We start from the raw sequence: 14,335 nt of genomic DNA, 5'->3' as shown, positions 1-14,335 counted from the left end.
CTCTTTCAACGCATATACAACATCTATGCACACAGCTGAGAGGCCAAGTCCCCATTAGAGTGTGTGGGGATGGACAGTGGAAAGACTGTACCTTGCATTTCATTTGCTTACACAGAAGAGTTTAATACAAAAAGAATGAGATTCATGAGATCTACTGAGAGTCAAGTACGGTGGCAGCAACAAACATGAGATATCCTGAACCAACAGGGACCTGCTGGTGGCCATCACTCCCAGCCTTGGTATCACCTGGGAATTTGCTAGAATTGCAAATTCTTGGAGCGCCTGGGTGGCTCAGTCGTTGGACATCCGACTCTAGGGTTTCAGCCCAGGTTGTGATTTCATGGGGTGTGGGACTGAGCCCTGCACTGAGCCCCACGTTGGGCTCCGTGCTCAGCGGGGGCATCTAGCTGAATATTCTCTCCCTCTACCCCTCCCCCGTTTGTGCTCATTTGTGTGCACTCTCTCTAAAATAATTAAATAAATCTTAGAAAAAGAAAAAAGAATCGCAAATTCTCAGGCCGTACCCCAGGCCTACTAATCGAACTCCAGGGGTCAGGGAGCAGCAATCTGTTGTAACACGCTCTCCAGGTGGTTCGGACACAGGCAGAGTTTGAATACCACTCAATATTCTTCCACAAAACAGCTAAGAAATCATCTACACAGACAAGAAAAGAATAACTCGCCAATAATAAATTGGTTCTTGAGGGCTAATGATAAAATAGATTACAGAAAACCACCGGTTTGAAAAACCACATCCTCAAAAATCTCTAATTTAATCAGAGAATTTTAATCCTAAATTCAATCAATAATTTATTTAGTCAAGAACTCAGTACTGAGCAACCGTATTACCAGAGGAGACATGACACGTCTGCAGCCTTCTCCAGAAACTGAGAACTTCTGCCTTCAATACAAGACAACATATTCTGGGGTTGCTGTCATTTTCTGTCACACGTAGTACTTGCGAGGCTGCACAGAGACCCTCTGACGATCCTATATAATGGCCTTAATTATAAGGATGGTTCTCTTCCTAAGTACCGTCCACAGAGATTTACTTCTCACTTGATAGATTTCATCATCTTAAGCCAGAAGGTGTGAATTTCTTTGAAGGATCATTTAGATTAGTTCTCTTCCACTGGTAAACTCACTCTAGACAAAGTGGTTTTTATTTTTTATTTTTTTTAAGATTTTATTTATTTATGTGACAGAGAGAGACACAGTGAGAGAGGGAACACAAGCAGGGGGAGTGGGAGAGGGAGAAGCAGGCTTCCCTCAGAGCAGGGAGCCCAATGCGGGGCTCGATCCCAGGACCCTTGGATCATGACCTGAGCCAAAGGCAGACACTTAACGACTGAGCCACCCAGGTACCCCTAGATGAAGTGGTTTTCAAATGTGGTGTTAATGACCCAGGAGGGCTGAGCCTACCTAACACCAAGGACACCATTAGTAATTTCAGTTTAAAAGAAACCTATTTTGGGGCGCCTGGGTGGCTCAGTCGGTTAAGCGTCTGCCTTCAGCTCAGGTCATGATCCCAGGGTCTTGGGATCGAGTCCCACTTTGGGCTCCCTGCTCAGCAGGGAGTCTGTGTCTCCCTCTCCCCTTCCCGGCTTGTGCTCTGTCTGTGAAATCTTAAAGAAATCTTTAAGAAAAATTAAAAATAAAGAAAAGAAACCTATTTTGATCAGAATTGGAAGGCAGATCAGCTCAGAGCTTCTCCCTCCACCACACACACACACACACACACACACCTTGCTCCTGGGGATAAATAAGACTGTGCCAGAAAGGATGGCCCCTATACTTCCCCCAGAGCTCCAGGGGCAGCTGAGATGTTTCAAAGAGCCACAGACCTAAACAATCAATCTCATCTCTAGGTCACCAACTAGCATCACATCTAAAACACATCAGCTTCAAGAACCTAATTACATAACTTGGTAAAAGATTTTGTGTGAACAGATGGACAGGAAAGCCTAGGATCCTTCTGGGGGACCTGAGCCCACAGATGGAGGAGCAGAGGGGCAGGGAAGGAAGTCACTTCTGTGAATGACAACTTCGAAGACCTTCTCAAGAGATACCTGGAGGATCCACCCCTGGCAGAGGGTTGCTGAATGCACCTCATGAGTAACAAAGCAATAAAGTAATGTTTCTGTTTGTGTTTTTGCAGCAATAAACAGAAGTGAGTGAATAAAGACCATAGCAATTCTGTATGCTTTTTATATGGAAGTACATATTTCAGTAGTTGGGTTTTAGAGTTATCTGATGATTATTTCCCTTGCACACTGCTGGGGTAAGAAAAACCATACACCTGTCTGGCTTGTGTCCATTGTCAGGACGTGACTGGTGAAGAGTTCTCGAAATTAACGTGCATATATCTCATGTCTCAAGTTTACCTGTGAAAGCTTTAGTTCATAAGTTTGATTTAAATGAATATTTTACTTAGCATTCTCTTGTTTAGTAGCGCATTCCTGGCCAAAAGAAAACAAAATTAAAAACCCTGACAACTCCACGCTTGCAAAGTGAATCTTCACTCTGGCTGGGTAAACTTCAAGAGCCTATTTATAATAAGAAAAAAAAAATTTCATTCAGGTATAAACAGAATAGAATGCACTGGAATCTCGATATATTAAGCTCTAAGTGTACAGGGGTGAAATGTCTCCTTTCGTGCTTGCAAAATGACAGTTATGCCACTCCTACCTAATGCAGTCAAGATACAGTGAATGTGGCTCTAAAAAGTGAAACTCAACAGTTGGCTTGTGACTCAAATGTGTATTTGTAACACAGTTATTTGAAAACTCTTCCGATTATTTTTACAAATGGAAAGAAAACCGGCTTTGAGGTTTTGAAGCCATTTCTCCTGACCCATGACGTCAGGTGGGTGGGTCAGGAGGCGGCGGTCACATCATCGTCTCGTCACCACGTGTGCGTTCGTGCGCCTGGGCAGCAGTTGGGGACCTGGATTTACCACCCACAGAAGCAGCTAGGATCCGACAAGACTTTCTAGACCTGTACACATCTGCACACAAGACTGTCGAGAGCACACAGAAGAGGGCTCTACCACAAGAGCCCCAGCAAATGAGGGCCTGGGTCAAACATGGCACCCTCTTTTCAGGAAAGGTATCCCTTCGTCTCACTTCAGGCTGTAAGACAGTCTTCTAAGAAGACCTGCAAGACTTTGGTGAGTCAAACACCCTCATAAAGCTGAGAAATACTACATTTACAGACTGATTCATATGGCTAATTAGCTGTCCTAGGTCTCTGAAGAGGGTATGCTTATGATGACAAAAAAACGGACACTGAGGAGAGGAAAAACCACTTCTGTTCCATCTGAAGAAGAATCTCCAACTCTGGGGGAGAAGACGCTATTCCAAATGCCTGCCTGTGGTTTGGTCCAAGACTCACTCCACAACAGGCAGAGCACCAGTAAGTGAGGAAGGAGGAAGAAAGGGGCTATATGTGTGCTGAGAGCAAATAAGCACGTATGTGCACAACTCGAGGGCCCTTCAAGCGCTGTGCCTGGGGAAAGGAAGCTCAATTTTAAGGTACACCCTTCCTGCATCGTCAAAAACATCACATCTCAGGATACTGGTGAGGTGAGAGATGTAACAGTACCCATGTAACACAGATGAGACACATGAACACAGCTTACAGCTCACATGTGTGCACATCTGAATGTGTGTCTATAAGCTGCGTGCACACGCACAGATGGGAACACAGAGGGGATAGGGATGTGATAAAATTCGCCAGTAATGGAAGTTTACTTTTCTGCTCCTTGCCCGGTCAATTTTAATTCCTTCTCCCTCCTAATTTTTAGGTAATCTCTGTAATTTTTCTGCTCCCCTGCAATTTTTCTGCTCCCCTGCGTTTCCTTTCCATTTTGTGATAAAATATCTGTGATTTCTGTTTCTACATTCTACTATTTAAGAAAGCAATCTAAATCACATGTGCTGTTAGAAGAAAGCCTTTTTAAAAAAGAACACTCTGGCCACTCTGTCAGGAGACTCACTGAAAACACACCATTTACGAAATCAACCTGCTTGAAACTCTCTCAGGAGAACAAGAAAATCAGACTTGTGTCCTGAGATGACGTCCCTTCTACTGACAAGACTGCTGGCCTCCCCTGGGAACAACGGATCCCATGATGCAACAAGGGCCTTTCGCAGCCGGGCCGAGGCACCTGCGTGCATCAGGTTTCCTGAGACAGGTGTACGGACGGCAGGCGTCAGAGGACGCCACGGTTTTCAACACACGCTGCCTGAGCAATGGAAAATGCCCGTGACACAAACGGGATGGTCTGTCTCCATTGTAGTTGAAAAACCATCTGGCATTTTTCCTCATGGATACAGACAAGTATTTAAATATTAAAATCTTGTCATTTTCATATCCTTATTAACATAAACACAAACAAAGAGTCATTCATGCAAATTATCGGCACCAAAAGCTCAGGATCCCACTCGAGTTTTCTGGCGATGGAAGCCCTGCATGCAAGCTCTTCTGGAGCCCGGCCCTGACGTGCAGCCACACCTAGAGAACTTCTGTGGGTCTGGTAGTGCGAAGGAGGAGGCTTGCTTAAGCCCCAGAAGTAGTCTCTGTGATCACGATATGGCTGCCAGAGTTTAGGAAAACATTTCAAGGAGTGGCCTTTAAAACTAACTCATAATATGATGATGAAGAGCCAAATGGTCTCTTTAATTCAAACCATGAAGAAAACTATAATAATCCCTCTTCATATTATTTTTGGAAAGATACAATAAGATGGAAATCACATATATAATAAAACATTTCTGACAAATTATTTTGGCTATCCTTTAAAAATATCTCTTGCTGTATAAACAGATGTTAATTCAGCTTCATTTTTTTTTGATAAATACCTTTTTAGGTTTGAATATATCACTGGCTGAGAGAATAAGGAAATATTCCCTATAGTAACTTTCCTCACCTTCTCTCCCAATAGAATTCCATTTTTAAGAAAATTATTTTGCAGTGCTCACACCCTTATTTGGTAAACTGCAGACTTGCATGATGGGAACAACAGTGGCATGAGAGAATTTAACGCATACAAAAATGGAATATCAAAGTTTTAGAAGAATATTTGTCCTCTGAAACAATGGCAAGGAACACTAAAAATACACCCTTACCACCCTCATCTTTAACCTGCCTTTATGTACAACACCACCCCCCACTCAAATTCTTGACTTTTTTCAGATACTAAGAACTCGCAGGAACAAAGGACTTCAGCTAATTTTTAGGTGAACTTTGTTTTTTGTTCCCTCCCCTTATAGGTTTTAAGGTAACACTCACGAGGAAAAACCTTATTTTTCCAGCTGAAATAACTTTCCTTTATCTTCCCTTTCCAGTTCATTAAAACATACTCTCAGTAGTAGGAAGGAGAACTGACTCAAGCAGTATATCAAGAATCCAACCCTGCTGATTTGGCAGATATTTACTGAGCGAAGCCCAGGCACTGGGCCCTGGGGTCAGGTGGCAGTGGGCTTGGGCCCACAGCCGTACTCCTCTTGGCATGCCTTGCTCTCCCCTGATGTAGACCTTGAACAGGAGCCCAGGCGGAGTGAGGCAGAGCAGAAAGCAGACTGGCCCGGGGTCCACCTGTGGAACAAAGGCCCATTCCTCTGCTGTTTCAGAATGTTAATGGACAGGTACACTCCTTGTGGGCTCAGGGTTGACACGAAAATTGGTGTATGTGCAGTTCTGAAAAAGTATGTTCCCACAATGGATCCATTACTGGACTTGCATCATATGGTGAACAAATGAGTGATTTATTTAAACCCAAACCATCTGTACCTGGAATGTTCATCTGCAGAGGCCTGACGAGGTCCGGGTGCCTCAGTGGGTTCCCAGAGTACACAAACCACTCCTTGACAGTGGGGCAGGTGCTGGTGACATCTGGGTAAAGACAGCAGGATCAATAGATGCGCAGGACCACCAACGCTCATCACCAGGCTAACACGGTGACAGACCCAGCTCCACGGGGGGCCAATTTCAAGCTGGTGAATACAGATGAGTTCTCACATCCAAGGCACTAAGAGGGACCTCAGGCATCCAACAGTCCAATCCCTATCCTCTGATCTCACTTCAACAAGAGCAATAACCTCTGGGATGGGGAAGATGGCAGCATAACCCGGGTCAGTAAACAATAATGGGGGGCAGAGATCACCACCTAGATGGTTCCTACAACGTCCTTCCTCCTGGGCTCTCACACTGCTCCACACAACATTTAGGGAAAACTGGGAGTAGGACAGTCCTTTCCAGTCTTTAATTCACTGTTTTGTGTAACTATCAAGACTATTATTACATTAGACAATTCAAAAAGCTAGTAGGAATAATCTAGAACAAAGGCATTTCTGTATGTTGGATTGTTAATTGCTATTAAAAATTCAGTTTCTCTTCCATTCTAGCTACTCAGTGAGCAAAGGTGGAAGGTGGCTTTCCTACTCAACACGCTCACCTAGCTTGGGGTCACCAGGCTGCTGTCTCTCCAGCACCCAAACCTCCTGCCTCCCCTCCCCCAGGGCACTCAAGACCACCCCCAGGCCCTTTGCGACCTGGCTCCCTACCCGACATGGGCCCAGCCCTGCTTAGACCATCTTCAGATTCACCCCATCCAAGGCATTTTCCACGTAAATACGAGCTTTTGGGTTTTTGCTGTCTTACAATGAAAATCTGACCAGGCTGCTGGTCCTAACTTAAGAGCCTGCAACAGCAGCCCACCGTGCCAGCGTCAGAGTGCAGACCTGGGAGCACGCCGAGCTCCCCCGCTCCCACCCCACTGCACGCTGCTTGCCCCAGCACCCTCTCCTAGACCCACACACAGTGACTGCAGGGCCCCTGAGTCTCGCCTCGCCAGTCCCCAGGATGTGCGCTGTTGGGCTGGGTCCCCAGGGAACCGGGCTCTGGCTCCCATCCCGCTCCTCGGCTGGAGTACCTCGCCTCCTCCAACCCACCACGCCTCTTCTCACCTCCTCGGTCCAGACCCCCTTCCCTGCGCGCACTCCAGGCCCGCCTCCCTCCGTGCCCGGGCTCCCATGCTGTCCACTGCAGCACCGCACACGCCCACCCACTCCCCTCACCGCCCGCCCGCCTGAGTTCCTGATACCGAACTGAGACCTTCATAGTCTCAGTCCCTAGCATGAGGCCCAGGGCAGACACCTGTTAACTCCAAGTTTAATGAACACATTCAGCTTCACCTAAATTTCACACACAAAAAAAGAAAAAAAACAGAAAATTCTGAGAAGTATTCTCATAGTTGTTAAAAACCACCACCACCACCACTCTCTATGTAATCCTCTTGGCCTAGGTATTCATTACACTGAACAACAGTCAACTGGGTGAATGGTTTCTCAAGTTGCTGTTTCTGAAAGGAGAGCATTCTCTCCTGCCCAAAGACCAACCTCACTAGGTTCGGTATCTCACGGATGAGAGCTCTCCACCAGTCGGCCAGCTGCCTCCTTAGGAAATCACTGACACATTTACAAAACCGCATTTTATACCATCTTTCAACTGAAACTGTTCTAAACCTCTACACCCTGGGGCCTGGGGTTGACTTCTCAGAGCTTTAGTTCTGAATAATGTTAAGAAGAAGGCACTACGACCATTTATTAGACAATACCGGGTAGATTTCCTACGAAGACCTAGAGCAGTCAGTTTTTGGACAAATATCCCAAAGGCAATGCCACGCACTACTCAGTTATTCAGCTACAACCTAGAAAGAAAGAGCTGCCCACTGAGACCAGCTCACCAGGATCCACAAACCCCGCTTCTGCGCAAGGGACACACCGGGCTGAAGCCTAGCACGGACACCAACTTCCCCCTTCTCCAAAATTTACATCAGCACAGATAGCGAATTCCTTCTTTTCTCCATAATTTAGACCAGTGAGGGTTAAGTCCATATTAACTACAGTTTCTCCTAATTAACAAAAGAACAAAAGCTTTTGCTTTTAAGGTGACTCATTTAATTCCAATGAGTTTCAAGGACCACACAACACAGTCACAGAACAAGAGTGCACCTGCTGCTTAAAATGCAGTACCTAAGAGCTACGGACCAACAGAGGCTTGAATATGAAAACCTGTAATTTTTATCACATGAGAAATCAACTAACTAGCCAGAGGATGAAAGGTAAAACAAACCTGCTGACTGGAATTTTTACTCCCTAAATGGAATTTTATCTGAACTTATGGGAAAGGATGCAGGAAATGACAGAGATATGAAAGATGAGTATTTTCTCGGAGGTGCAGGGGCAGGTAAAGGTGCTAGGTCAATATGCAGGGTCTGCAGGTTCTCTGGCACTCTGCCCTCCCCCTTGTGAGCTGCTGGGCAACAGGGGCACCCTCGGTGTGCCCTCACTTCCTTCCTCTGCCACAGGAGGGTAAAAGGGCAGTGCACAGTGGCTAGAAAACATGTGAACATTTACAAAGAATAAGTTTCATAGTCTGGATAATGACTTTTCCAAATCCAAATATTCAGATGGCAGCATTTTCACTTTTAATCCAAATTACCACTCCTACAGACACAAACTTCCCAGTCCTTCAAAACCCAGAGCTAGCTGCAAAGTGTTACCTGAGATCCTCTTAAAATAAACAGATATTGCTGAAAAATCCTAGAGTTTGGCCTATTCTCTGGGGTACCACATAATTTCAGAAGTTTTTCTATAAAACTCCTTAAAGAAAACAGAAGCAATAAACTCTTGGACATTGGTCTGAGCAATATTGTTTTTGGATTTATCTCCTGAGGCAACAAAAGCAAAGGCAAAAGAAGCAAAAATAAACTATTGGGACGTCATTGAACTAAAAAGCTTCTGCCCGGGGCACCTGGGTGGCTCTGTTGGTCAAAGCTCCTGCCTTCAGCTCAGGTCATGATCCTGGGGTCCCAGGATCGAGCCCCACATTAGGCTCCCTGCTCAGCAAGGAGTCTGCTTCTCCCTCTGCCCCTCCCCCCGCTCTCTCTCGCTCTTGCTCTCTCTCTCAAATAAATAAATGAATAAAGCTTTAAATAAATAAACAAAAAGCTTCTGCCCAGTGAAGGAAATCATCAAAAAACCAAAAGGTAACCTAGTGAATGGAAGAAGATATTTGCAAATGACATATCCAATAAGGGATTAGTATCCAAAATATATAAAGAACTTTTACAACTCAACACCAAAAAAACCAAGCAATCTGATTAAAAAATGGGCACAGGACCTGAACAGACATTTCTCCAAAGAAGACACCCAGATGGCCAACAGACACTGAAGATGCTCAACATCACTCATCATCAGGGACATGCAAATCAAAACCACAGTGAGATACCACCTCACACCTGTCAGAATGGCTAAAATTAACAACACACAAAACAACAGCTGTTGGGAGGATATGGAGAAAGGGGGACCCTCGTGCACTGCTGGTGGGAATGCAAGCTGGTGCAGCCACCATGGAAAACAGCATGGAGGTTCCTCACAAAATTAAAAATAGAACGACCACATGAACATTTCTGGGCATTTACCTGAAGAAAACGAAAACACAAATTTGAAAAGATATATGCACCCCTATGTTTGGTGCAGCATAATTTACAACAGCCAAGATATGGAAACAGCCCAAGTATCCATCGACTGATAGATGGATAAAGAGCTGACACACACACACACACAGGAATATCAGTCAGCCATAAAAAAGAATGAAATTTTGCAACAACATGGATGGACCTCGAGGGTCTTACGCTAAGTGAAATAAGCCAGACAAATACCATATATTTTCACTTACATGCGGAATCTAAAAAACAAAACAAATGAACAAACAGAAACATACTCATAAATACAAAGAAGAAAGTGCTGGTTGCCAGAGACAAGGAGGGTGGGACAATGGATGAAAATAGGGGAAGGCGGGGTGCCTGGGTGGCTCAGTCGTTAAGCGTCTGCCTTCGGCTCAGGTCATGGTCCCAGGGTCCTGGAATCCAGCCCCGCGTTGGGCTCCCTGCTCCGCGGGAAGCCTGCTTCTCCCTCTCCCGCCCCCCCTTCTTGTGTTCCCTCTCTGGCTGTCTCTCTGTCAAATAAATAAAATCTTTAAAAAAAAAAAAAAGAAAAAGAAAATAGGGGAAGGGGATTAAGAGGTACCGACTTCCAGTCATAAAATAACCAAGGCATGGAGATAAAAGTACAGCGTAGGGAATGTAGTCAATAATACTGGAGTACATTTGTATGGTGACAGATGGCAACCATACTTAATATGCTGAGTGTTTTGTAATTTATACAAATGTCGAATCATCATGTTGTACACCCGAAATGAATACTGTATGTCAACTATACTCCAATTAAAAATTAAAATAGGGCGCCTGGGTGGCTCAGTTGGTTAAGCGACTGCCTTCGGCTCAGGTCACAATCCTGGAGTCCTGGGATCGAGTCCCGCATCGGGCTCCCTGCTCAGCTGGGAGTCTATTTCTCCTTCTCCCGCCCCCCACTCTTGTGCGCACTCTCTCTCTCTCTCAAATAAATAAAATCTTAAAAAAAAAAAATTAAAAATAAAACTGCCTAAATAGGAAAAACAAAATTTCAAAGGTTTTAACCTAGCATGCACTTGGAAACTATAGCAGAAATGTTTACAACAATTTGGTTCGTCTGAATTAGAATGAAATAATCTTAAATGCCTAAAAATCAAGAAAAAGAAAAGAGGAAAATGGAGTTTGGCAATTCCTAAAAGAAAAGGCTGATTTTCTCAAACTTTCAAGATGCTAGGCTTTACGTTCAAAGGAGTAAGGAACTTGAGAAAAGTTCTTTGCTAGTTTAACTCCCTTCAAGCTGTAACATTTTATATGGAAAACGGAAAAATGACCTAATCAAACTTGGTCTTCTGCTATTCCCAAAGGATGGACACACTGATCCACTCTGTACAATCTTCTATATGTAACGAAGACATGTTCCCGGGAGCAAAGTTGGGAAACTGTGCACACCTGCAGCCCCTCCCCCAAGAAAACTCCACCTAGCTCACGCTGACCACTCTCGCTTGGCCTGGAGGGGCTGGCAGGATCTGTGGGCGCGCACTCAGAGCATGCAAGGGGAGAGTGAGGAGTCGTCAATTACAACCGCTCAGTTGCTGGGATTTTTAAGTTTAATAAACCATCCCTCAGGCTTTTAAGGAAAAATATTTGTCCTTATGGCTCTGTAAGATTTTCATATGGCTGGTTTAATCTGTATTTACATGTGGCGTTAGTCCTGAAAAAAATTAAAAAACTCCTCACACGTATGTTTTTCTACGGGTGTATCTAGGATTTTAATGTGCTGATGGCCTGCAGGCACTCTGTGAAGGCGCCACACAACTGGACTGCAACGCACGCAATCACAAGACCACCAGTCTCATCCAGCTGTGTGAGGTTCCCAGAATGTCACTGAGGGAACAGGCAGGCGGGATGGCAGGACAAGAGCACAACCTGGCCCAGCTGCGGACGGCCGCCTGTGAGCACCGGCTCTTCCCCAGCCCTGCTGACTGCACCGACATAAAGGAGGAGAGCAGGATAAACTTCGGCATCTTCCCAGCTTTCTTCTATTCCCTAAAATGTACCAGGCTTCACAGTGACACAGTGAGCTAAGACTTTCATGAGGAGACAGAGTTAGGATCTGAAGTAAAGGAAGAACTGCTGCGAAGGCAAGGTGGGCTGAGGGGGGATGACGGAGGGATTCTCCCCTCATTGGGCCGTGACACCACCCAGCCATCAAAACAGCACACATCCCTCTAGACAAGATGCAGGTGGGAGTGCTACCAGCCAACCAGTCCAACAGCATCAGACGAGCTCTCCAACGTGCACCCGTAACGAGGGGCTCTGGAGCACCAGTGGATCAGGCCAGTGCCGGTGCCTTCCGGCTCAGACCTGCAGTGTCTACAGCTGTCCCAGTGTAAGAGCCTGGCTCTAGGGCTCAGGGTCTACACCTGCGGAGTTAAAGACACCTTTGGTAATAAAAAACCTCTCTTCAAACAAGTTGTTCCCACTTGTCAGTCAGGCTGGGCTCGGAGGAGGCTGCTCACCTCTCAGGACTTGACAGATCATCGCTCTTCCTCCTGCATCTGCAATTCAACTGTTACAGTTACCCTTTCCTGAGGAAAACTTTGCTAAATGGAGATACTACTGAAAGGCTGATCTTCTAAACATATACTCAAACACATGTATCGATCACCTAATTTACACCAAGAATCTGCTGATGCCACCCAACCAATCTCTGCTAGCTCAGCTGACAGCCAGTGGGGGCAACAGACATCAAACAATCACATAAACAAACTGTGATAAGCTATGAATGAAAAGCACATGCTTCTTTCAGAGAAGAACTGACTTTTGATGAAGAAATACAGAGGAAGGAGTTAGTTTGGGGGGAGTTAGTTTTTAAGTTCATAAGGGACAAATAGAATTGATCAGAAGAATGGCCTGAGCCAGAAAAAATAGAAGTTGTATTTGTCAACATGGACACAGTTTCTAGAGCAATGCAAGTAAATGGGACCACTTGGGTGTAAAAAGGCCAAACCCGGTGTAAGGGCCTCCCACACATGGGGGTTGGTTGGCAGAGAACAGGGGCTGGAGCAGGGGCAGAGTAGGGTGGGAGATGGCCAAGATGGGGGCAGAGCTGCCTGACCAGTCTTCCCACTGACACCTCTATTTCTGGACAAATTTCTGTAGCCACCACATTCTTGAGTTGGACAGAGGCACTATGCAGACTGCAGCGTAGGGAGCGAGAGCCCTACCAGAACAAGAAAGTCTCTGAGACAAGCGGACAGAGTCTGCAGATCAAGACTGTGACAACAATCAAGGGACTGTGGCACAGAACACCAGAGCTGGCACTGTGCAGAAAGGAGCTTCCAAAATCTGCACAGAGGTGCCCTTGAGGTCCTAGTTGAGGACTGAGCTCTAACATGTCCAGGGCAAAACTCAGGGAGGCTGGACAGGACAACTACAGACCAGCCCCACCGAGCAACCAGCTGACCCTACAGAGCTCCACAACATCAGTCCTACCAGCCAACGTGCAGAGACCCTCATTAGACACCTAGCACTCAGGGCACAGCACAGGAAGGCCAAGCCTCAGGAGCAGGGCCATTCCAGCTCTAGAGTGAAAGTCTTCTCAGACCAAGCCTAATAAAGCTTAAGGCAAGCCCTGAAAGGATCTGGTAAATTTAAGTGCCTGACAGAACACAAGTCAATACCCTTCACAGATCCCAAATCTTCTAGGCTACAATCAAAACACAGTGGACATGAAAATAAACAGAAATACTTAAGGATCATAAGCAGAAACACATGGCCCCCTTGCAAGGAGAAAAAGTCAATCAACAGACACAGGCCCAGAAATGATGGAGCTGATGGAATTAGTGGACAAGGACTTGAAAACAGGTACTGTGCATAAATTTAAGGATTTAAAGGCAAACATGAAGATGGGGGCGGGGGATGGAAGATTAAAAAACTAACAGCTGAAAAACGCAATATCTGAAATGAACATTTCACTGGATGGGTTAATAGCAGATTAGATGCTGAAATAAGAGCAACAGGAACTATCCAAACTGAAGCACAGAGAAAAGAGGCTTTTTTAAAAGCAAGCCGGGGAGCATAATGGGCACCATGAGCAATAAATCAAGCATGGAACTGGGAGGCCCAGAGTGAGAGGGGAAAGCAATAGAGAGAGGAGACAATGTTTGATGAAATAAAACTCACTTTTTCCCCAAATTTGATAGGAAGTATAAATTCATTGGTCCAAGAAGCTCAGGAATCCCAAGCAGAATAAACACTGAGTATATCACTCCAAAGCTCAGGTTAGACAAATTACTAAAAACCAGTGCGCAAGAGAAAAACCTTATGGACAGCCGAAGGGAAAAAACACTTGTTACAGATGGGGAACAACAGTAAGAAGGACCACGGTCACCACGTGACAGCCAATACAAGCTAGAGACAACATAACAACATCTTGACAGTGCTGAACAAAAAATAAAAATACCTAAAATTCTATATACAACAAAATTACACTTCTGAAATAAAGATATTTTCAGGGAAAAAAAATCAGGAAATAAAATGAGCACCATAAGAAATGTAAAAGCAAGTTCTCTAAATGAAGAAAGGTGATACCAAAGGACAATTGGATCTACACAAAGAAATGGAGAGCACCAGCAATGGTGCACTTCAAAGACTTCTCTTTTGTAAACTCCTCTAAAAGGCAACTGACTGGTTAAATTAATGGTTGGAAAATGATAGCCAATGGGCCATGTCTGACTTGCTTGTGATATGCAGTCTGAAAGCTATAATACTTTTCACATTATTTTAAATGATTAGAAAATTATCAAAAGAATATTCTGTGACACAGGAAGATTATATAAAATTCATGGGAATTGT

The 14,335-nt window shown here is 45.0% G+C and overlaps 1 protein-coding gene across 9 annotated transcripts in view; it reads right to left on the bottom strand.

Annotated features, from left to right (window-relative positions):
• The window catches only part of FAM120B (family with sequence similarity 120 member B), a 122,114-nt gene that overhangs the window by 84,654 nt on the left and 23,125 nt on the right, over positions 1-14,335 (bottom strand). For 8 of the 9 annotated variants that reach the window (XR_008505445.2, XM_054505652.2, XM_064598377.1 and 5 more), the window contains one exon: positions 5,794-5,895. The exons of the other annotated variant lie outside the window; for it this stretch is intronic. Coding sequence is in view for 7 of the 8 variants with exons in the window: in XM_054505652.2 (XP_054361627.1) it covers positions 5,794-5,895 (102 nt within the window). In the remaining variant the exon portion in view is untranslated. The remainder of the gene's footprint in view (positions 1-5,793; positions 5,896-14,335) is intronic. 9 annotated transcript variants of the gene reach the window in all.

Source organism: Mirounga angustirostris, unplaced genomic scaffold, assembly GCF_029215605.1.
Source record: "Mirounga angustirostris isolate CCGP_5_RB_7025 unplaced genomic scaffold, mMirAng1.0.hap1 SCAF_8, whole genome shotgun sequence".
Classification (NCBI taxonomy): Eukaryota; Metazoa; Chordata; class Mammalia; order Carnivora; family Phocidae; genus Mirounga; species Mirounga angustirostris.
Note: the sequence above shows the minus strand (reverse complement) of the source record. Positions and strands in the feature narration are given on the sequence as shown.